Source organism: Blennius ocellaris (genome assembly GCF_963422515.1).
Source record: "Blennius ocellaris genome assembly, chromosome: 15".
Classification (NCBI taxonomy): domain Eukaryota; kingdom Metazoa; phylum Chordata; class Actinopteri; order Blenniiformes; family Blenniidae; genus Blennius; species Blennius ocellaris.
The window spans coordinates 2,030,394-2,055,188 of NC_137664.1; the positions used below are offsets into that span (position 1 = coordinate 2,030,394).

General features: G+C 44.1%; 2 protein-coding genes across 2 annotated transcripts in view; one reads left to right on the forward strand and one right to left on the reverse strand.

Moving 5' to 3' along the window:
* The window catches only part of slc4a5b (solute carrier family 4 member 5b), a gene marked incomplete at both ends in the record, with an annotated part of 31,635 nt that extends 22,054 nt beyond the window's left edge, over positions 1–9,581 (reverse strand). Inside the window, 6 exon segments of the mRNA XM_080509864.1 lie at positions 903–1,010; positions 1,179–1,334; positions 1,859–2,019; positions 2,692–2,821; positions 8,060–8,275; positions 9,518–9,581. Coding sequence (XP_080365990.1) covers positions 903–1,010; positions 1,179–1,334; positions 1,859–2,019; positions 2,692–2,821; positions 8,060–8,275; positions 9,518–9,581 — 835 coding nt within the window.
* Positions 9,582–19,793: 10,212 nt separating this feature from the next.
* Positions 19,794–24,795, forward strand: part of tacr1b (tachykinin receptor 1b) — a 6,853-nt gene continuing 1,851 nt past the window's right edge. The window contains exons 1-5 of the mRNA XM_080510469.1: positions 19,794–20,153; positions 22,123–22,298; positions 22,964–23,158; positions 24,018–24,168; positions 24,346–24,542. Coding sequence (XP_080366595.1) covers positions 19,905–20,153; positions 22,123–22,298; positions 22,964–23,158; positions 24,018–24,168; positions 24,346–24,542 — 968 coding nt within the window. The 5' untranslated portion in view covers positions 19,794–19,904. The remainder of the gene's footprint in view (positions 20,154–22,122; positions 22,299–22,963; positions 23,159–24,017; positions 24,169–24,345; positions 24,543–24,795) is intronic.

Below are 24,795 nucleotides of genomic sequence, written 5' to 3' on the forward strand. Positions count from 1 at the left end.
ACAAGAACAAGAACATACCACACAGAGCTCAGAAATCCTCTAATAATCCCCCTAAACACCCGCATGGATTCACAGAAATAAGGAAAGGGTTCATATAAAAGGTCCGGAACAAAAGAAACCCCCCCAAAGTAAACACACACACACACACACACACACACACACACACACACACACACACACACACACACACACACACACACATGAGGTCAGAAGCAATTGAGTGAGGAAAAAGTGGTGAACATTCGTGAAAAATGAGAAATGTGTGTTTTGGTTTTGGATTATTTAGTTTTGTTCTTTGAAGTTGTCGCCTCGCCCCGTTTACACAACGTTTCACGTGAAAACGCATTTCCAGGTCATCAAAGGTCATCCTCTGTGACTACCAGTGGCGAAACTTCAGGATTAACTCTGGTTTTCCAGATATAAACACTCGATGCCACATGGCCTGTTGACGCAACGTGCCTACAGCGCCGCCATCTTGGAAAGGTCTGTCTTGTGGAAGACTTTCCCCCCCCCCCCCCCTAATCATTTTTCCATGCGGATTCCACAGAATAGAGCTTTTCCTCAGCTTGAAGATGAGGTATTACTCGTGTCGCTACGTGGACTAGCAAGCGAGCTACGAGGATCTTCTCGCCTGGGATTTTCATGTTTAGCAGGAGCAGGAGACCTATCCAAGATGGCGGCACCGTGGGAACATCACAGTGAGTGTAAAGCTCCGCCTCCTGACCAATCAGATCTTTATTACTGGACTACCTGTTATGTTTTTTGGGTTTTTTTTTTCTTAATTGGGGGACATTAAAGGGACAGTACAAGAGGAAGGTGGTGTTTGTGTTGTTGTTGTTGTTGTTGTTGTTGTTGTTGTTGTTGTTGTTGTTGTTGTTGTTGTGTTGTTGGTGGAGACTCACGCAGGCGCCCAAGGCTGCTTGACTGCCGAGAGCGCAGGTCTTCAGAGGAGCGATGGATCCCGGAAGCTGAACTAGTGCAACGGCTCAGATTAGCCTGAGGACTACGGTCTGACAGAGCGGCGGCGGCGGCAATGATGAGCACAGAAGAGTTACGAGGGGAAGATCAAGCAGGCGGCGGCGGCGGCGAAGCAGGAAACAAAGCCAGGAGGAAGTCAGAAGGTCAGACGAGTTTAGCTGATTAGTAGATGAAATACACACACACACACACACACTCACTGGAAGACGTGTTGGAGGACTTCCCGATGTCCGCCAGCGAGCGGTGGATGGGCTTCTTGGTCTGGTGACGGTGCTTCCTGAGCAGGACGAAGATGATCTTCTCCTTCAGTTCCGGCGCCACCAGGCCGTCGGCGATCTGACGATCTACGATCTCCTCTGGGGAAAACGACGTTCACAAGGGTCACGTTCACAACGGTCACGTTCACTAACGTATCGGCTTCGACGCTCAACGAATCCAGCAAGTCGTAGCACATTTTAAAGGGTCACGTGATTCTACTAAATCTCAGTTCCTGAAGGTTTTCCAGCAGAACCGATCGTCTCCCGACCAGGGATTTCCCAGAAGGGAAGAAAGTGTGTCGTCTCTCTCCCTGGATTGTTGTTGTTTAAAAAGTGTGTTTCTCCAACCAGCCAACAGCGACTCACCTACGACCTGCAACTGACCTACGACCTGCGACTAACCTGCGACTGACCTATGACTGGTGACACCCCTACGATCTGGGACTCACCTATGATCTATGACTCACCTCCGACCTACGACTCACCAACGACCTGCGACTCCCCCCACGACTCCCCTATGAACTGCGACTCACCTACAATATGTGACTCACCTGTGACCTACGACTCACCTACGACCTACAACTTACCTACGACCTACGACTCACCTACGACCTGCGACTCACCTACGATCTGCGGCAGAGAGTAGCCCTCCAGGTCCAGCAGGATGCTCCCGGTCTGCAGGCAGGTCCGCAGCTCAAACAGGCTGTGCAGCGTCAGCGTGGAGACGTGGGGTTTGCTCCATCGCTCTCCTCCCTCCTCCACCTTCTCCTCAAACTTCACCCACCTGCAGGAGGAGGAGGAGGAGGAGGAGGAGGAGGAGGAGGAGGAGGAGAAGCTCTGACCCAGGAAGAGAAGGAACCGCAGCTTTATGGAGTTAAAGGAGCATCTTCCTCCTCTAACATCAGATTATAGAGCATCTTCCTCCTCTAACGTCAGATTATAGAGCATCTTCCTCCTCTAACATCAGATTATAGAGCGTCTTCCTCCTCTAACATCAGATTATAGAGCATCTTCCTCCTCTAACATCAGATTATAGAGCATCTTCCTCTAACATTCAGATTATAGAGCATCTTCCTCCCACTCATTATTGTACCTTCAGATGACTTTAACGAGTGAATCAGTCGTTAATCTGACCCACTAATTTACCACAGTAACAACAGCCTCCTGACTTGAAGACACAATGAAAACAATCTGAGAATCGTCACCAGTAATCCTAATCTATAATCTATAATCTATAATCTATAACGAAGCAGCTGCTGACTGCAATCTGGTGCCAGATCAGAAACACCTGCAGCCACATTGTGCTTCAAGTTCAACCTCCGACGTCTTAATCTGACCTGAAATCCTAAACTAATGAAAGCGCTGACCTCCTGACCCCTGCAGCGTGTGTGTGTGTGTGTGTGTGTGTGTGTGTGTGTGTGTGTGTGTGTGTGTGTGTGTGTGTGTGTGTGCGTACCGGGCCGACTCCTTCCACTCCAGCTCGCCGCCCTCGTGCTGCAGCGTGTCCATCTCGGTGAAGATGGTGGGCGTCGGCTGGCCGTCATCGTCGCCCAGGATGTGGCGCAGCCGCTCGGCGGCAGGAGACACTGCGGGGAGACGTGGCGAGGCGGCGGCGTCACGCGCGGCATTAACAGGGTTCAACGCGAATGCTGCCACGTCGACAAGTACCAAGGTTCGGAGTTGCGGGGCACAAAGGTTTAGGGAGGTTCAAGGCGTTTTGGTTTCAGAAAAGTTTCTTGTTTACGTTCTGAAAACGATGTTTGTTGACATGGATTTGGATTGTTATTATGGTGACTGTCAAAATAAAACCACCAAGTTGGATTGGTATTATGGTGACTGTCAAAATAAAACTACAAAGTTGGATTGGTATTACGGTGACTGTCAAAATAAAACTAACAAGATGGATTGTTATTATGGTGACTGTCAAAATAAAACTACAAAGTTGGATTGTTATTACAGTGACTGTCAAAATAAAACTAACAAGATGGATTGTTATTACGGTGACTGGCAAAATAAATCTACCAAGTTGGTCAATTATTATGGTGACTGTCAAAATAAAACTACAAAGTTGGATTGTTATTACAGTGACTGTCAAAATAAAAGTACAAAGTTGGATTGTTATTAGAGTGACTATCAAAACAAAACCAACAAGATGGATTGTTATTACGGTGACTGTCAAAATAAAACTACAAAGTTGGATTGTTATTACAGTAACTATCAAAATAAAACTAACAAGTTGTATTATTATTACAATGACTGTCAAAATAATACTACAAAGTTGGATTGTTATTACGGTGACTATCAAAATAAAACTAACAAGATGGATTGTTGTTACGGTGATTGTCAAAATAAAACTACCTAGTTGGTTACTTATTACGGTGATTGTCAAACTAAAACTAACAAGATGGATTGTTATTACGGTGACTGTCAAAATAAAAGCACCAAGTCCCAGGAGAACATGGACTGGGAGTCACGACACGACGGAGGAACCTTTGCTCTGATTGGCTCTACTGAGCATGTGCAGAACAATTATTAAAAATGACGGCAGCGTTTCGGGAAAAGTTGTGTTTCCCCCCCGTTTCCATGGAAACGTTTTGGACAGAAACAGAGCATCTTCAAATCCGACTCCATCTCTCTCAACTGTCACCACAAGATGTACCGATTCGCTTGTTATCTGAGGGTCATTTGACTTTGATTCCTTTCAACTCAACTTTATTAATCCAACTTTCAACACATCAAAGTCACTTTGACAAAGAAAAGCCCCACAAAACGTGTAATTCATCCAATCAAATAAATCCCTTTGCTTCCGACCGTTAGGAATTCAGTGAGACTCATCTCCCTAATGACGTTCTACATAATCTATTGGCCGACACCTTTTTTTTTTTTTTTTGTGTTGTTCTAATTTGACACTGCAGGGATCGATGTGCATTAACAGCCTGAGCCTGGAGGCGATGGGTGTCTGTGCTGCTCTTCGTTTCTCCGCCCTCCCTCGACCGCCACGGGGCAAAAAAGAGCCCACATCACTTCCCCCGTCGCCCACATTGTTCCTAAAAACCTCCCCTAAAAAAAAAAACATTCAGAGGAGCTAAACGAGTCATGAAGGTCGTGGATCAGAGCTTCGGTTTCGGAAACGACTGCGATCCAATCGACCGCTCGGGGGAGGGGCGATTATGTAATCCCTGTTAATTGCAGCGCGGCGTGTAATTATAACACGACGCAATGTTTCCACCGCGTTTCCATGAGCGTCTCGGGCTCGTCGCCGAGAGCGTCGGAGGTCAGGGAGCAGCGCTAATAACTGGCTAATCCCACCGGGAGGAATCTAGTTGTTGTAGATCCGCCGAGTTATGAGTCATTTTCAGGCCAGTGGGTGAAGCTCGTCGCCCTCCGACCGCTGTACACTTTGATTTAAGCTGTGGTTTTTTTTTTTTTTACACAACTGTAGTACAACAGGAGGGCCGCAAAGGATTGTGGGAGTAGGAAGTTGACTGCAGAGGAAGTGAACTCCGGTGTGTAAATCTGAAGTTAACGAAGTTTGATTCTCTCAGACGGAAAAAACGTTCATTAGTAACGTGTTTCTCTCATATGAACACTTTTTTCAGTAACAAGTTACTATTGTAGCCTTACTATTGTAGCCTTACTATTTTAGCCTTACTATTGTAGCGTTACTATTGTAGCCTTACTATTGTAGCCTTACTATTTTAGCCTTACTATTGTAGCGTTACTATTGTAGCCTTACTATTGTAGCATTGCCATTTTAGCGTTAATATTGTAGCATTACTATTGTACCGTTAATATTGTAGCGTTACTATTGTAGCAGTACTATTGTAGCATTAATATTGTAGCGTTACTATTGTAGCATTGCTATTATTGCGTTACTATTGTAGCCTTACTATTGTAGCCTTACTATCGTAGCGTTACTATTGTAGCGTTGACATTGTAGCCTTACTATTGTAGCATTGCTATTATAGCGTTACTATTGTAGCGTTACTATTGTAGCATTGCTATTATAGCGTTACTATTTTAGCGTGTCTATCATCGCGTTGCTATTGTAGCATTACTATTGTAGCATTACTACTGTAGCCTTACTATTATAGAGTTAATATTGTAGCATTACCATTATAGTATTATTAATATTGTAACATTACTATTGTTGCGTCTTGCAGGATGAGTTTCTTGTCTTAAACAGAAACAGCGCCACTTCCTCCAAAAACACACACACACACACACACACACACACACACACACACACACACACACACACACACACACACACACACACACACACACACACACACACTTTTGGTTTGTATGTACTCTACTAACTTTTTCACAGAAACTACCCCCCGAATCCCATTATAATCTTCAGGGATAATTTGTCATCATCAAAGGACCAATCGATAAAATTTTAGGACGTTGAATGATTCTGAATAAATCAAAAAAATAAAAAAATGCGGAAAAGAATATTCCCATACAAAGTGGAAGAGAGGCGCCACACGAATGAGATCAAAGGAGATCTGTTGCCACGGGGACGCCGCTCCCTGCTCAGCGTTTCGCACGGCGACGTAGCTACCAAGTTAGCGTTGATATGAGCAAAGTGCTAACATGCTAAATGTTCCGCGTCGTTGGCGACGGCGCGCGCTCTACCGAGCGTTGCTCTAGTTTATTATTGAAATCATGAGTCAGCAAAATATTCCGGTGGATCTTTTGAGTGAATGAAGCTTCAGATTCAATACATTTTATTTCCGATTCGACCGACATGAGCTATCGCGCCAGTGACGCTAACTCGGTTTCCGCGGACAGACGCCGGCCTGCACTCTACCGAGCGTAGCTCTAGTTTATTATTGAAATCATGAGTCAGCAAAATATTCCGGTGGATCTTTTGAGTGAATGAAGCTTCAGATTCAATACATTTTATTTCCGACACGACCGACATGAGCTATCGCGCCAGTGACGCTAACTCGGTTTCCGCGGAGAGATGACGGCCTGCACTCTACCGAGCGTAGCTCTAGTTTATTATTGAAATCATGAGTCAGCAAAATATTCCGGTAGATCTTTTGAGTAAATGAAGCTTCAGATTCAATACATTTTATTTCCGACGCGACCGACATGAGCTATCGCGCCAGTGACGCTAACTCGGTTTCCGCGGAGAGATGACGGCCTGCACTCTATCGAGCATAGCTCTAGTTTATTATTGAAATCATGAGTCAGCAAAATATTCCGGTAGATCTTTTGAGTAAATGAAGCTTCAGATTCAATACATTTTATTTCCGACGCGACCGACATGAGCTATCGCGCCAGTGACGCTAACTCGGTTTCCGCGGAGAGATGACGGCCTGCACTCTACCGAGCGTAGCTCTAGTTTATTATTGAAATCATGAGTCAGCAAAATATTCCGGTAGATCTTTTGAGTAAATGAAGCTTCAGATTCAATACATTTTATTTCCGAAGCAACCGACATGAGCTATCGCGCCAGTGACGCTAACTCGGTTTCCGCGGAGAGACGACGGCCTGCACTCTACCGAGCATAGCTCTAGTTACCTATCAGGGAGCCGGGTAAGGAGGGGAGGGAAACTCCAGAGTCCTGCATGGCGACCTGGATCTCTGCTACACGGAACCCGAACCGAACGGCGACTCCGGATCCTTGGGGGTTCTTTTGCGTCGGTCGGGTTTTCGGAGGTCAAAGAGTCAACGACCTCGTCCCGCGGCGACGTGGCGACTCTGGATTCCGCGCCGTCGTCTCACAGGTCGTCCCGCTCAGAAAAGCCAAGCGGAGCAGCAAACAGCCCCGAGGCTTTTAAGAGGGTCGACACACACCACGGGGCTCTGCAGTGCTCTCCTCCCACACACACACACACACACACACACACACACACACACACACACACACACACACACACACACACACACACACACACACACACCACACACACACAGCTTGGAGTTCCTCAGCTCTAATCAGCTTACGGCTTCAGACTTCACGGGGCCGCGCCGCAAAAAAAAAAGAAAAAGAAATATTGGTCACAAACACGTCGAGGAGTTTTACCTCGAACTAGTCCGGCGTCACAAAAAAACACAAATTTGAGTTTTGTTTTTACTCGAACTAACTTCCGTTAAATTTCCTCGACGTGAATCCAGACGGGGAAGAAAAAAGAGGTCAGGATCCAGTTTTCGGTCGTCTAAAAGTTTCTGAGGGAAATTTATCGTCACAGTCGTACAAACACGGATTTTAAGCTTATTAATTTGATGGAATTTCTCTGTTTTGTTACCGAGCATCACTGAAACTGCAGATTATAGAGCATCTTCCTCCACTAACATCAGATTATAGAGCATCTCCCTCCTCTAACATCCAGATTATAGAGCATCTTCCTCCTCTAACATCAGATTATACAGTATCTTCCTCCTCTAACATCCAGATTATAGAGCATCTTCTTCATCTATCATCAGATTATACAGTATCTTCCTCCTCTAACATCCAGATTATAGAGCATCTTCCACCTCTAACACAGATTACAGAGCATCTTCCTCCTACTAACACCAGATTATAGAGCATCTTCCTCCTCGAACATCAGATTATAGAGCATCTTCCTCCTCTAACATCAGATTATAGAGCGTCTTCCTCCTCTCACATCAGATTATAGAGCATCTTCCTCCTCTAACACCAGATTATAGAGCGTCTTCCTCCTCTCACATCAGATTATAGAGCATCTTCCGCCTCTCACATCAGATTATAGAGCTTCTTCCTCCCATACAAGAGAACACCAGGGTTACAGGTAACTAGTAACTGTAATCCCGTGCTCGTTGCGAGGCAGCAGGCGACCTCTGACCTGAGGGGTCGGCGAGCTCCTCCCGCTCGCCGCCTCCGTCCTCGTCGTAGTGCTCGTCGCGGTCGTGGTGGCGCCCCCGGTGGCCGTGCTCGCAGTGCGCGTGGTGGTCGTAGTGGGCGTGTCTGGCGTCGCGCTCGCCGTCGCTGGCGTAGGAGTGGTGGCGGCGCCGCTTCCGTCTGTGTGACGCCGGGACGCCGATGTAGAACGGCTCGGCGTCTGGGGCACAGCGACGGATCGACAGTGAGGCTGCTTTAATCTGCTTTAATCTGCTTTAATCTGAACTTTAAACTCAATATCGTTGTCGTTGAAATTCACAAAATTATCTAGGAAGTACGAACTCGGCGAGTACATACTTTGACGTACGTACTCGGCGAGTACATACGTGGAAGTACGTACTTGGCGAGTACATATTTGGACGTACGTACTTGGCGAGTACATACTGGGACGTACGTACTTGGCGAGTACAAACTTGGACGTACGTACTTGGCGAGTACATATCTGCACGTACATACTTGGCGAGTACATACTTGGACGTAAGTACTTGGTGAGTACATACTTGGACGTACATACTTGGCGAGTACATACTTGGACGTACGTGCTTGGCGAGTACATATCTGGACGTACGTACTTGGCGAGTACATACTTGGACGTACGTACTTGGTGAGTACATACTTGGACGTACATACTTGGCGAGTACATACTTGGACGTACGTACTTGGCGAGTACATACTTGGACGTACGTACTTGGAAAGTACAAACTTGGACGTACGTACTTGGCGAGTACATACTTGGACGTACGTACTTGGCGAGTACATACTTGGACGTACGTACTTGGAAAGTACAAACTTGGACGTACGTACTTGGCGAGTACATACTTGGACGTACATACTTGGACGTACGTACTTGGTGAGTACATACTTGGACGTACGTACTTGGCGAGTACATACTTGGACGTACGTACTTGGAAAGTACAAACTTGGACGTACGTACTTGGCGAGTACAAACTTGGACGTACGTACTTGGAAAGTACAAACTTGGACGTACGTACTTGGCGAGTACAAACTTGGACGTACGTACTTGGAAAGTACATACTTGGACGTACGTACTTGGCGAGTACAAACTTGGACGTATGTACTTGGAAAGTACATACTTGGACGTATGTACTCGGCGAGTACATACTTGGACGTACGTACTCGGCGAGTACAAACTTGGACGTATGTACTTGGAAAGTACATACTTGGACGTATGTACTCGGCGAGTACATACTTGGATGTACGTACTCGGCGAGTACACACATTTCCCAAGAACCTCCGTGCTTGGCGAGTATGTAGCTGTAAGTAAGGACTCGCCAAGAACCTCCGTACTTGAAACTGAGGATCAGCCATAAAACAACAACAACAACAACAACAACAACAACAACAACAACAACAACAACAGCATTTGTTTGTTTTGGCTCACCGTCGTCGTCGTCGTAGCGTCTGTGTCCTCTGCTCCTCGACCGCTGCCAGTCCTGGTGGTCCATCCTGCGACAGAGATGGCGAGCAAGGTCAGGCCGCCATGGACGCCACACATGTGTGTGTGTGTGTGTGTGTGTGTTTCCTTGGCGAGGGAATCCTCTTGACCCGGCGGCGACCCGTCCGGCGGCGTGCGGGCCGCGGAGCCACATGGCAGCACATGTGCTCGCGGGCCGGCCTCGATCGATACGTGACGAGAGGAAAAGTCGATGGAAAACTGGAGGAACGAGCCGGGAATTCCCACATTTTGAACTGGGAATTTTGAACCAGCACGTGTTTCGGTGTTTCGTCTTTCCGTGTTCAGATTCGGGTCTTTTTCTGGTTATTTTGTCAAAGTTTTACATGTTTTTTTTTTTTTTTTTGCATAAAACTTTGCATCTGTGGATGTTTGTTATAATTTGGGGTTGTTCTGTGTTGTTAGCGCCCCCACATGGAAGGCCGCGGAGCTGCGATGCTAACTTCGCCGTTGGTCCATGTACCATACCATACTGTACTATCCTGCACCATACCGTACCATCCTGCACGGTACCATACCATACTGTCCTGTACCATACCATACTATCCGGCACCAGTACTGTACCATCCTGTACCATACTATACCATGCTATCCTGCACCATACCATACTATCCTGCACCATACCGTATTATCCTGCACCATACCATATTATCCTGCACCATACCGTACTATCCTGCACATACCATACTATCCTGCACCATACCGTACCATCCTGTACCGTACCATACTATGCTGTACATACCATACCATACTATCCTGTACCGTACGTACCACACTATGCTGTACATACCATACCATATGATCCTGTACCATACCATACTATGCTGTACATATTATATCTTACTATCCTGTACATCCCGTACTATCCTGCACCATACCATACCAACCCATACCGTCCTGTACCATACCATACTATCCTGTACCATACGGTACTATCCTGTACATACCATACTATCCTGTACTGTACCATCCTGTACCATACCATACTATCCCATACTGTACCATCCTGTACCATCCTGTACCATACCGTACTATCCTGTAACATACCATACCATACTATCCTGTATTATACGGTACTATCCTGTACCATACCATACAATCCTGTACCATACCATACTATCCTGTACCATACGGTACTATCCTGTACCATACCATACCATACTATCCTGTACCATACCATACTATCCCGTACTGTACCATCCTATACCATACCGTACTATGCTGTACATACCATACCGTGCTATCCTGTACCTCCCGTACTATCCTGCACCATACAATACCATCCCATACTGTACCATCCTGTACCATACCATACTATCCCTTGCTGTACCATACCATACTATCCTGTACCATACCGTACTATCCTGCACCATACCGTACTATCCTGTACCACACCATACTGTCCTGTACCATACCGTACTATCCTGTACCATACATATGAAGAAGAATTAGAAGAAGAAGAATTTATGACCTTTGTTTTGATATTCTCAACTATTTCCTTCGTTTCTTTTCACTCATTAAAGGTTTTTAATGTCAGTTTGAATAATTAATGAGTCGCTGACGAATCTTCTTCTGGTTCATGATCACATCTTATCCTCTTCCTCCTCAATCCTTTATACGTTTGATCAGCAGGCGGCGAGATTCTCCCAGTGAAAAACACTTAACATATTAAAGCCTGTTTGCGTTTCTTGGCCCGTGAATGATTTATGATGTGTAGCAGCTGTAACAGAGCTCACGTATTGGTGTCGTTATGTAATCCATCAATAAGTAAACAATCCTGATGTTTAATCCGAGATTACGGCCTGTGAATTAAAAGAAGAAGCCGTACCTCGGGGGGGGGGGGGGGGGGGGGGGGGCAGTGGGATGTAGGATGTAAAGTAGAGTTTTGTGACGCACGTTTGTCTTTTCTGTCGCCGATTTTCAGGGATTTTTTTTTTTTTTTTTTTTTTTCCAGGCTGATCAATACGTGTCATTTCTGATCGCTAACGAGTCCCTGAAGCCTGATCAGTGACTGTGAAGGACAGTCACACACACACACACACACACACACACACACACACACACACACACACACACACACACACACACACACACACACACACACAAAACGACTTCCGGAGGGAAAACCAATTTATAATTTCATGTCAAATAAGCAGATTAAATGAGAAAAAAACACTATATATCACTATAAGTGTTTTATATATATATATATATATATATATATATATATATATATATATATATATATATATATATATATATATATAGTTCCATGACACAGTTAAATTCTATTCTATTTGCATAAAACACATATTTTATGCATTAAAGCTTCATTTTAAATGAACCATTCAAATCGGTCTCTGAGTAATCGTGACAGCCTTGATGTAATCAGATTATTTGGGGGGGGGGGGGGGGGAGTTTGATAAAACTAACTCTCGCATAAATTTGTTTTTATCTTTTCGCTTTATTTCAAGCGTCACGTTTGTTGTGTCGCTTCTTGAGTTTGATTTGTCAACAATTTCCTGCTTTTTGCTTAAATTTAGTTTTTCCAGCTCTGTAATATTAATATTATATGATTAATATTCTGTTCTTTTCTTTGATTTGTTTGTGTTTTTTCTTTTCTCTCCCTGGTTATTTTCTAAGCCGTCGGGTTTTTTTCACACTTTTGTCTCGTTTCTTTGTTGATGTTTTTCTTTGTAGTTTCGGTTCATAACCTCTGTGTGTTTGTCACGTATTGTGGTCCTTCTTGTGTTTTTAGCATCATGTCTTCAACCTCGTTTCATAAACTACACTTTAACTCGCTCCACTGTAACAGATACGCAGGAGTTCCATGCGGGTTTCCTTTGCCCTCGGCGCAGACTGTCAGGTGTCGATGGCAAAGAAAACCCAGAGTTTCACACGCAGGTGAAGATTGAACACTCAGGTATTATCAGATGTGTGTGTGTGTGTGGGGGGGGGGAGTTTCCCCTCAGCATGGACTGACAGGCTTACAATTGCCAGGACCTGAAGTGAGCCTGCCAGTCGTGACTGAGGACGGAATCAGGTTTATACCTCCTATTTGTTATAATTTCTCAAAGGAATAAATTAATAATTTTTAATTTTTTCTTGTTTCACCTGAAGCAACTAAGCAAAATCAGATGTTTTCATTAAAAAGGAAAATTTTTAGAACTTTTATTGCCGAAAAGGCTTGAGAAACAATCTTTCCGAACACTTATTTGCTTATTTATTGTCTGGATAAACACTATTACACATATTTCAATGTGAAACAATAACATGTGCTTGTAAACAACAACAACAAAAAAGATCTCTTCCTGTTTTCTACACAATCCAATAATTGTTCTGCTTGAAATTTAACAATAAATCTTGGGGAAAAAAACAACTAAACAAAACATATTCTAATGATTCACCTGCTAAAATTCAAAGGAACAAACAGCTTTTGGGTTAAAATCTGTAAAAGTAGAAGTGAGTAAAAAGCCGTCTCACCTGATTCCGGACAAATCGAGTCGAAGTGAAGATTTTCTTTTTCTTTTTTTCTTTTCTGGAAGCGAAGATTCAAAATGTGAGTTTTTGTCAGAGAGGGAAAATAAAAATGATGCGACTGAACAGCGACGAGCTCCGAGTGACTGAACACGACCTCTGTGACTGGAGAGGGTCACAGCGCATGTGTGTGTGTGTGTGTGTGTGTGTGTGTGTGTGTGTGTGTGTGTGTGTGTGTGTGTGTGTGTGTGTGTGTGTGTGTGTGTGTGTGTGTGTGTGTGTGTGTGTGTGTGTGTGTGTGTGTGTGTGTGTGTGTGTGTGTGTGTGTGTCAGATCGATGTGGCATCCATTCACATTTTTTTCCTCTCCTCCCCTCGGAGAGAAAACCCAGTGAAGTCGGTTTTACTGGAGTACTGCAGTTAAAGCAGAGATTACTCCTTTTCTATCAGTTACATAGCAGAGATTACTCCATTTCAATCAGTTACATAGCAGAGATTACTCCATTTCTATCAGTTACATTAATGTGGGACATAGAGATTACTCCATTTCTATCAGTTACATTAATGTGGGACATAGAGATTACTCCTTTTCTATCAGTTACATAGCAGAGATTACTCCATTTCTAGTTACATTAACGTGGGACGCAGAAATTACTCCATTTCAATCAGTTACATAGCAGAGATTACTCCTTTTCTATCAGTTACATAGCAGAGATTACTCCTTTTGTATCAGTTACATAGCAGAGATTACTCCTTTTCTATCAGTTACATAGCAGAGATTACTCCTTTTCTATCAGTTACATAGCAGAGATTACTCCTTTTCTATCAGTTACATAGCAGAGATTACTCCTTTTCCATCAGTTACATTAATGTGGGACGCAGAGATTACTCCTTTTGTATCAGTTACATAGCAGAGATTACTCCTTTTCTATCAGTTACATAGCAGAGATTACTCCTTTTCCATCAGTTACATTAATGTGGGACGCAGAGATTACTCCTTTTGTATCAGTTACATAGCAGAGATTACTCCTTTTCTTCTATGACACATACACACACACACACACACACACACACACACACACACACACACACACACACACACACACACACACACACACACACACACACACACACACACTTGCGTATAAGGAAGCTGGATGGAAAGAAAAAAAAGACAGGAAAGAAACGCTGACGGAAGTAAAGCTCTTTTCTTCAAAAATAAAAGTCAATGCAAAATACTGGAAATATGAATATTAAATTTTCAAAATAAACTTTTTATTCTTTGTAAATATAACACAAAGAAGGAACTAAATGATATACAGTGTAAGTAACATTGTATTGTTACATGCACAAAACGTATTTATTATTATTATTATTATTACTTCAGACATGTTAATACAAAATAAGCACATTAATACACATATATACACACATACATATTCATATAGCAGACCCTGTGTTGATAATCTATTTAAATTACAATTTTTCTAGATTTTAATTTTCATTCAAATATTTAATGATTTTTTTTTTTAATGAACAAATACAGATATAATAACAGGTATCCCCACAAAATAACTATATTTGAGTATATCTGCATTATATATATATATATATATATATATATATATATATATATATATATATATATATATATATATATATATATATACATGAGTATTTCTAGTTTAACATGGCTGGAAAAGAACAAAAAGTAAAACTTATTTATTATAATCCCTTCTTAAATACTCCTGTACATACTAGTATTGCAATATATATATATATATATATATATATATATATACATATATATATATATATATAAACTTTTATTTTTTTTATTGTGTTCGGCTGTTGGACCAGCAGGGGGCAGCAGAACTCTGTTTTTCAGTCCGTTTGGGATCAGACTTTACACAAAGTGCTCCAAACAACTGATTCACTTTTTAAAACAAGCTCTCACTCAAAACAAAGGAAACAAAGTAAACAAAGACTCACTCAGATACAGTTTTATTAAAAAAAACATAGAAATAAATGTAACCTTTGTTTTGTTTAACTGGACATGAATAGTATTATTAATTATTATTATTATTATCAATCATACTGTATAGAACACTATTATTATAGATTGTAGAGCATCTTCCTCTCACTGCTCCAGCACCACCTGAAGAACCGGGATTATAATGATCAAAGCAACATTGTGATATCATTGACCGTTTCCTGCCTGTCCAGATTAAAACCGGATTATGTAAAACAATATCATCAGATGACGGAGCGGTTGAGCACTAATCCCAGTGGGAGACGAGGCAGTGGAGGTGGGACGGGGCAGGGTGGGGGTATAAGGTAGGATGGGGTAGAATGGGGTAGGTTGGGGTAGGATGGGGTATACGGTGGGATGTGGTAGGATGGGGGTATAAGTTAGGTTGGGGTAGGATGGGGTATAAGGTAGGATGTGGTAGGATGGGGGTATAAGTTAGGTTGGGGTAGGATGGGGTATAAGGTAGGATGTGGTAGGATGGGGGTATAAGTTAGGTTGGGGTAGGATGGGGTATAAGGTAGGATGTGGTAGGATGGGGTATAAGGTAGGATGTGGTAGGATGGGGGTATAAGGTAGGATGGGGTAGGATGGGGGTATAAGGTAGGATGGGGTAGGATGGGGGTATAAGGTAGGATGGGGTAGAATGGGGTAGGTTGGGGTAGGATGGGGGTACAAGGTAAGACAGGGTAGGTTGGGGTGGGATGGGGGTATAAGGTAGGATGGGGGTAGGATCGGGTGGGATGGGGGTATAAGGTAGGATGTGGTAGGATTGGGTAGGTTGGGGTGGGATGGGGGTATAAGGTAGGATGGGGGTATAAGGTAGAATGTGGTAGGATGGGGGTAGGATGGGGGTAGGATCGGGTGGGATGGGGGTATAAGGTAGGATGGGGGTAGGATCGGGTGGGATGGGGGTATAAGGTAGGATGTGGTAGGATTGGGTAGGTTGGGGTGGGATGGGGGTATAAGGTAGGATGGGGGTATAAGTTAGAATGTGGTAGGATGGGGGTAGGATGGGGGTAGGATGGGGGTAGGATCGGGTGGGATGGGGGTATAAGGTAGGATGGGGGTATAAGGTAGGATGGGGTAGGATGGGGGTAGGATGGGGGTAGGATGGGGGTAGGATCGGGTGGGATGGGGGTATAAGGTAGGATGGGGGTATAAGGTAGAATGTGGTAGGATGGGGGTAGGATGGGGGTAGGATGGGGGTAGGATCGGGTGGGATCGGGGTATAAGGTGGGATGGGGGTATAAGGTAGGATGGGGTATAAGGTAGGATGGGGTAGGATGATGTAGGTTGCGGGGGGCAGTCGGGGTCTGTGGTTGAGGAAGATTCTGGGGTATTATGGGGCGGGGGTAGGTCTGGACGGGGTATTATGAGTATGGCAGGGTAGGATGAGGTACGACGGGGTATTATGAGGTGGGTGGAGGCTGTGGCATGAGAGGATATGACAGAGTGGAGGTGGGTGGGGGGTGGGTGAAGGCACGAGACAGTGGAGCAGCGGCCGCGGCGCGCGCTTCAGCGGCGTGCGTAAAATCTACTCCTTTTGCCCTTTTACTCCCCCCCTACCCCCCTACCCTCAGTTACATAGCAGAGATTACTCCATTTCAATCAGTTACATAGCAGAGATTACTCCATTTCTATCAGTTACATTAATGTGGGACATAGAGATTACTCCATTTCTATCAGTTACATTAATGTGGGACATAGAGATTACTCCTTTTCTATCAGTTACATAGCAGAGATTACTCCATTTCTAGTTACATTAACGTGGGACGCAGAAATTACTCCATTTCAATCAGTTACATAGCAGAGATTACTCCTTTTCTATCAGTTACATAGCAGAGATTACTCCTTTTGTATCAGTTACATAGCAGAGATTACTCCTTTTCTATCAGTTACATAGCAGAGATTACTCCTTTTGTATCAGTTACATAGCAGAGATTACTCCTTTTCTATCAGTTACATAGCAGAGATTACTCCTTTTCCATCAGTTACATTAATGTGGGACGCAGAGATTACTCCTTTTGTATCAGTTACATAGCAGAGATTACTCCTTTTCTATCAGTTACATAGCAGAGATTACTCCTTTTCCATCAGTTACATTAATGTGGGACGCAGAGATTACTCCTTTTGTATCAGTTACATAGCAGAGATTACTCCTTTTCTTCTATGACACATACACACACACACACACACACACACACACACACACACACACACACACACACACACACACACACACACACACACACACACACACACACACACTTGCGTATAAGGAAGCTGGATGGAAAGAAAAAAAAGACAGGAAAGAAACGCTGACGGAAGTAAAGCTCTTTTCTTCAAAAATAAAAGTCAATGCAAAATACTGGAAATATGAATATTAAATTTTCAAAATAAACTTTTTATTCTTTGTAAATATAACACAAAGAAGGAACTAAATGATATACAGTGTAAGTAACATTGTATTGTTACATGCACAAAACGTATTTATTATTATTATTATTATTACTTCAGACATGTTAATACAAAATAAGCACATTAATACACATATATACACACATACATATTCATATAGCAGACCCTGTGTTGATAATCTATTTAAATTACAATTTTTCTAGATTTTAATTTTCATTCAAATATTTAATGATTTTTTTTTTTAATGAACAAATACAGATATAATAACAGGTATCCCCACAAAATAACTATATTTGAGTATATCTGCATTATATATATATATATATATATATATATATATATATATATATATATATATATATACATGAGTATTTCTAGTTTAACATGGCTGGAAAAGAACAAAAAGTAAAACTTATTTATTATAATCCCTTCTTAAATACTCCTGTACATACTAGTATTGCAATATATATATATATATATATATATATATATATACATATATATATATATATATAAACTTTTATTTTTTTTATTGTGTTCGGCTGTTGGACCAGCAGGGGGCAGCAGAACTCTGTTTTTCAGTCCGTTTGGGATCAGACTTTACACAAAGTGCTCCAAACAACTGATTCACTTTTTAAAACAAGCTCTCACTCAAAACAAAGGAAACAAAGTAAACAAAGACTCACTCAGATACAGTTTTATTAAAAAAAACATAGAAATAAATGTAACCTTTGTTTTGTTTAACTGGACATGAATAGTATTATTAATTATTATTATTATTATCAATCATACTGTATAGAACACTATTATTATAGATTGTAGAGCATCTTCCTCTCACTGCTCCAGCACCACCTGAAGAACCGGGATTATAATGATCAAAGCAACATTGTGATATCATTGACCGTTTCCTGCCTGTCCAGATTAAAACCGGATTATGTAAAACAATATCATCAGATGACGGAGCGGTTGAGCACTAATCCCAGTGGGAGACGAGGCAGTGGAGGTGGGACGGGGCAGGGTGGGGGTATAAGGTAGGATGGGGTAGAATGGGGTAGGTTGGGGTAGGATGGGGTATACGGTGGGATGTGGTAGGATGGGGGTATAAGTTAGGTTGGGGTAGGATGGGGTATAAGGTAGGATGTGGTAGGATGGGGGTATAAGTTAGGTTGGGGTAGGATGGGGTATAAGGTAGGATGTGGTAGGATGGGGGTATAAGTTAGGTTGGGGTAGGATGGGGTATAAGGTAGGATGTGGTAGGATGGGGTATAAGGTAGGATGTGGTAGGATGGGGGTATAAGGTAGGATGGGGTAGGATGGGGGTATAAGGTAGGATGGGGTAGGATGGGGGTATAAGGTAGGATGGGGTAGAATGGGGTAGGTTGGGGTAGGATGGGGGTACAAGGTAAGACAGGGTAGGTTGGGGTGGGATGGGGGTATAAGGTAGGATGGGGGTAGGATCGGGTGGGATGGGGGTATAAGGTAGGATGTGGTAGGATTGGGTAGGTTGGGGTGGGATGGGGGTATAAGGTAGGATGGGGGTATAAGGTAGAATGTGGTAGGATGGGGGTAGGATGGGGGTAGGATCGGGTGGGATGGGGGTATAAGGTAGGATGGGGGTAGGATCGGGTGGGATGGGGGTATAAGGTAGGATGTGGTAGGATTGGGTAGGTTGGGGTGGGATGGGGGTATAAGGTAGGATGGGGGTATAAGTTAGAATGTGGTAGGATGGGGGTAGGATGGGGGTAGGATGGGGGTAGGATCGGGTGGGATGGGGGTATAAGGTAGGATGGGGGTATAAGGTAGGATGGGGTAGGATGGGGGTAGGATGGGGGTAGGATGGGGGTAGGATCGGGTGGGATGGGGGTATAAGGTAGGATGGGGGTATAAGGTAGAATGTGGTAGGATGGGGGTAGGATGGGGGTAGGATGGGGGTAGGATCGGGTGGGATCGGGGTATAAGGTGGGATGGGGGTATAAGGTAGGATGGGGTATAAGGTAGGATGGGGTAGGATGATGTAGGTTGCGGGGGGCAGTCGGGGTCTGTGGTTGAGGAAGATTCTGGGGTATTATGGGGCGGGGGTAGGTCTGGACGGGGTATTATGAGTATGGCGGGGTAGGATGAGGTACGACGGGGTATTATGAGGTGGGTGGAGGCTGTGGCATGAGAGGATATGACAGAGTGGAGGTGGGTGGGGGGTGGGTGAAGGCACGAGACAGTGGAGCAGCGGCCGCGGCGCGCGCTTCAGCGGCGTGCGTAAAATCTACTCCTTTTGCCCTTTTACTCCCCCCCTACCCCCCTACCCCCCACCTCCACCCTGACAGGAATCCACCCGGGGGGGTAACAGGACACGGCTCTATTTTTACCCCGCGCGGAGGCAGACACCCAGAAGATGGACGCGCTCCTTAACGCCACCGACTGTAACGGCACCGGTACGCGCGCCGGTACCGGCACCGACACCGGCACCGGTACCGTCAACTGCAGCGACGCCTTCAACCAGTTCGTGCAGCCGCTGTGGCAGATCTCCCTGTGGGCCGTCGCCTACTGCGGCATCGTGGCGGTGTCGGTGGTCGGCAACGCGGTGGTCATCTGGATCATCGTGGCGCACCGGCGCATGAGGACGGTCACCAATTACTTTCTGGTGAGTCCGCGGCGGCGGCGGCGGCGCGCGCGCGCGAGGATTCTGTGTTCACTCACACGTCTGCAGGTTACATTTGATCGATTGGAGGCGATAACTGCGAGTCCAGTGGATTTAAAATTGACCCCAATGTTGCAGGGTTTTTTTTTATCCATTTAGCGCAAAAATAATCCGTCATCAAGTCGTTTTAATCAGATTTTTCGTGACAAAGCAGAAATAAAGACGCAATTATCTGCATTTGTCAACAAATACTGATGAAACAGGAGTTGTTGCTTATTTTGAAACACACGACAAGTCTTTTGCATATATTAATAAATAAATATAATCGATTAATCTGAAGATTAAGCTCATTTTTAGAGGAGCGAAAGTCTTACAAAGTTTGTAAAAGATGACTTTATTGTCTTTTATCGTGTGTTGACGGGATATTTTAATCCACTAATATTCAGATTACTGCCACGTGGGAGAGAAAAACAAAAGAAAATTCTTGTTGGAGAATATTAATTTCGACTTTTTATGCCAGAAAATGTTCCTTTATTTGACCGGAAGTTGCGGTTTTTCCTCCAATATTGCATCATTTTTATCAGCTCAAATAAATGCAAAGTACAGATTGAGTTCATCCCGACTCACCGACAAGTTGCTTTAAGTCGTCAAATTCTTTTTTTTAATAAATATATCGATATATATATGTAGTTTCTGAGAAAATATTTACATTTTAGCTGTCTTAACAATTTTGTCTCTTATTTTTAAAACAGTTTCATTTGTTTTTCTCCATATTTAACCTTTTTCTAAGCTATTTATTATTATTATTATTATTATTATTATTATTATTATTATTATTATTATTTATCATTATTATTATTATTGTGTCTTTTAATTTTTTTAAAAACTTTTTCAGCCAAGAGTTTTTTATTTATTAAAAAAATTGTAATGACTGTTGTGCAGATAAAATCAAAATAAGATGAAATGTTGATTTTGGTATAATTTAGTGAAAGCTTCAGGGAGCTTTATTCTGGATTTGGGGAAATAAACTTCCGACTCTCCGACTTATGTGACTTTGTCTAAAAACTGTTTATTATGTGACTTTATTTAAAAACTGTTTATTATGCATTTGTCTAAAAAACTGTTTATTATGTGAGTTTTAAAAGGTCTCATGTGGTCAGTGGATTGTGACTTTACTCCAATAAGTCAACATTACACAATAAATGGTGAAAAGGTACAAAAGTCAAGACACTGAAGCCAAAAACAAGAGAAAGAACAACATGTGTCCATGATATCTGGTGGAAGTTCTGTATAATACTGTGAAAGTTTTAAATATGACATATGGCCTTATGGCTCACCGTCAAATCCATAGATGTTCTGGACGGGAACAAAGTAAATGACATCAATAATGTTTTTTAAAAAGTGATCAGACCCTTGTGGAGACAACAAACAAAAGTAAAAACAGACTGAATACCTGAGAAATGACAGTGACGGGTTATTTAAGATGTTATTCAATAAAAGTCAAAGCTGTGAAAGAAAAACAGGAACAAAAATGTAATTGTGGAACTAAAAAGTCCTAAAATCATGATTGTCCAGGAACCCAGTGGGGATAAATATATATATATATATTAATATATATTATTATTATTATTATTATTATTATCAGTATCATTATTCTTAACAATAATAATAACAATAGCTCTTTAATAAATTTCCAAGATTGTTGTGCTGATAATTAATATTATTATATTTAATTAAAACAATTCTCTCTTCTCATAATATTACTAATAGCAGCATATGTTTCATTGTCTTTTTAAAAATTTTGTTTTATTCTTTTTTTTTTTTTTAATTCATGTGATTGTTTGTTGTCTTTTCAGTCTAAGGAGCAGGAAACGCTGCCTCCTTCCTCCTGATGGATTCCTAATCCCTCTCAGATTAGAATTCGTGGAGTTAATCCAGCCTCTCTCTCTCTCTCTCTCTCTCTCTCGCCCAGGTGAACCTGGCGGTCGCCGAGGCCGCCATGTCGGCCTTCAACACGGCGATCAACTTCGCCTACGCCGTCCACAACGAGTGGTACTTCGGTCTGGTCTACTGCCGCTTCCACAACTTCTTCCCCATCGCCGCCATTTTCGCCAGCATCTACTCCATGACGGCCATCGCCGTGGACAGGTGTGTGTGAGTGTGTGTGTGTGTGTGTGTGTGTGTGTGTGTGTGTGTGTGTGTGTGTGTGTGTGTGTGTGTACCTTTCACATTAAAAGCGTCTCCTGGAGCCCGGACGCCGGATGTCACTTCCTGTGACGTGACACCTCGCAGGAAAGTCCTGCGATAAGAGGGAAGAGTGTTTTTTTTTTTTTTTTATATATCTGGCGCTTTGAAGATGTGCAGATTAAACTCAAGCAGGTCCAGCAGATTATGGATTTTACCTGTGAAAGAACCAGGATGGACCTCTAACAGTCAGATAGAGCATCTTCCTCCTCTAACACCCAGATTATAGAGCATCTTCCTCCTCTAACGTCAGATTATAGAGCATCTTCCTCCTCTAACACCAGATTATAGAGCACCTTCCTCCTCTAACATTCAGATTATAGAGCATCTTCCTTCTCTAGCATCAGATTATAGAGCATCGTCCTCCTCTAGCATCAGATTATAGAGCATCTTCCTCCTCTAATCCAGATTATAGAGCATATTCCTCCTCTAATCCAGATTATAGAGCCTCTTCCTCCCACACACTAATATAACTTTATTGCTGTGTGTGTGTGTGTGTGTGTGTGTGTGTGTGTGTGTGTGTGTGTGTGTGTGTGTGTGTGTGTGTGTGTGTGTGTGTGTGTGTGTAGGTACATGGCGATCATCCACCCGCTGCAGCAGAGGTTGTCCTCCACAGAGTCCAGGGTAGTGATGGTGTTAATCTGGACTCTGGCTCTCCTCCTCGCCTTCCCCCAGTTCTACTTCTCCTCCACCTTCCGGCTGCCGGGGCGCACCGTCTGCTACATCGACTGGCCGGAGTACAGCGGGCTGGACGTCAAGAAAGTGTGGGTGCCTCCGCCCGTCCATACATCCATCCAACCATCCATCATCCATCCATCCATCCATCCATCCATCCATCCATGCAGCTTCTTACTCCGTCACCGACACTTGACTCCACCCAGAGTCGGTGTCATATCAGATTAAAAACAAGAATCTCACCCTGGTGAGGTCAGAGCAGCAGCAGCCTCCACCTTCCTGCTGCGGCGCCTCCACCTCCACCTCCACCTGCACCTCCTCCTTCCTACTGCGCCGCCTCCGCCTCCACCTGCACCTCCGCCTCCACCTCCACCTGCACCTCCACCTCCACCTGCACCTCCACCTCCGCCTCCGCCTCCACCTGCACCTCCGCCTCCACCTCCACCTGCACCTCCACCTGCACCTCCGCCTCCACCTCCACCACCACCTCCGCCTCCGCCTCCACCTGCACCTCCGCCTTCCTACTGCGCTACCTCCGCCTCCACCTGCACCTCCGCCTCCACCTGCACCTCCGCCTCCGCCTCCACCTGCACCTCCACCTCCACCTCCACCTGCACCTCCACCTGCACCTCCACCTCCACCTGCACCTCCACCTCCACCACCACCTCCACCTCCGCCTCCACCTCTGCCTCCACCTGCACCTCCACCTGCACCTCCACCTCCACCTCTGCCTCCACCTGCACATTTCACTTCCTGTAACGACACATTTGACACGTTGAATTTACTATTCTGGATTATTTTAAAACACGTCGTTAAGAGAAGCTTCAGGAAAACAAGAATAATATATAATATAATATAATGTAATAATAATAATTCTTGTCATTGTTGTTGTTCTTCTTCCTCCTCCTCCTCCTCCTCCTCCTCCTCCTCTTCCTCCTCCTCCTCCAGTTACTACGTTTGCATGACGCTGCTGATCTACTTCCTGCCGCTCTGCCTGATGGGGTGGGCGTACACCACGGTGGGCGTGACCCTCTGGGCGAGCACGATTCCCGGAGACTCGTCGACTCACTACAAAGAGCAGCTCATCGCCAAGCGCAAGGTGCCGCCGCCGCCGCCGCCGCCGCCCTCCCCTCGTGTGACCTCGCGGCCGAGCGCCATTATTTATCTTAATGGCATTTTAATCCCTCGCATTAGGACGCAAAACAACCATGAAAAAAAAAGAAAAAACAACTAAATGACGGAGGGATGAGGTTTTAACGGCGTGTCGCCCCGGCAGGTGGTGAAGATGATGATCGTGGTGGTGATCACCTTCGCCGTGTGCTGGCTGCCGTTCCACGTCTACTTCCTGCTGCACCAGTTCTTCCCCGACTGGTTCGAGCAGCGATACATCCAGCAGGTGTACCTGGCCGTCATGTGGCTCGCCATGAGCTCCACCATGTACAACCCCATCATCTACTACTGCCTCAACAGCAGGTGGGGCGGGTGTAATCTGGTGTTAGGGGAGGAAGATGCTCTGTAATCTGGTGTTAGGGGAGGAAGATGCTTTGTAATCTGGTATTAGGGGAGGAAGATGCTCTGTAATCTGGTGTGAGAGGAGGAAGATGCTCTGTAATCTGGTGTTAGAGGGGGAGATGCTCTATAATCTGATGTGAGGGGAAGAAGATGCTCCATAATCTGGATGTTAGAGGAGGAAGATGCTCTATAATCTGGTGTTAGGGGAGGACGA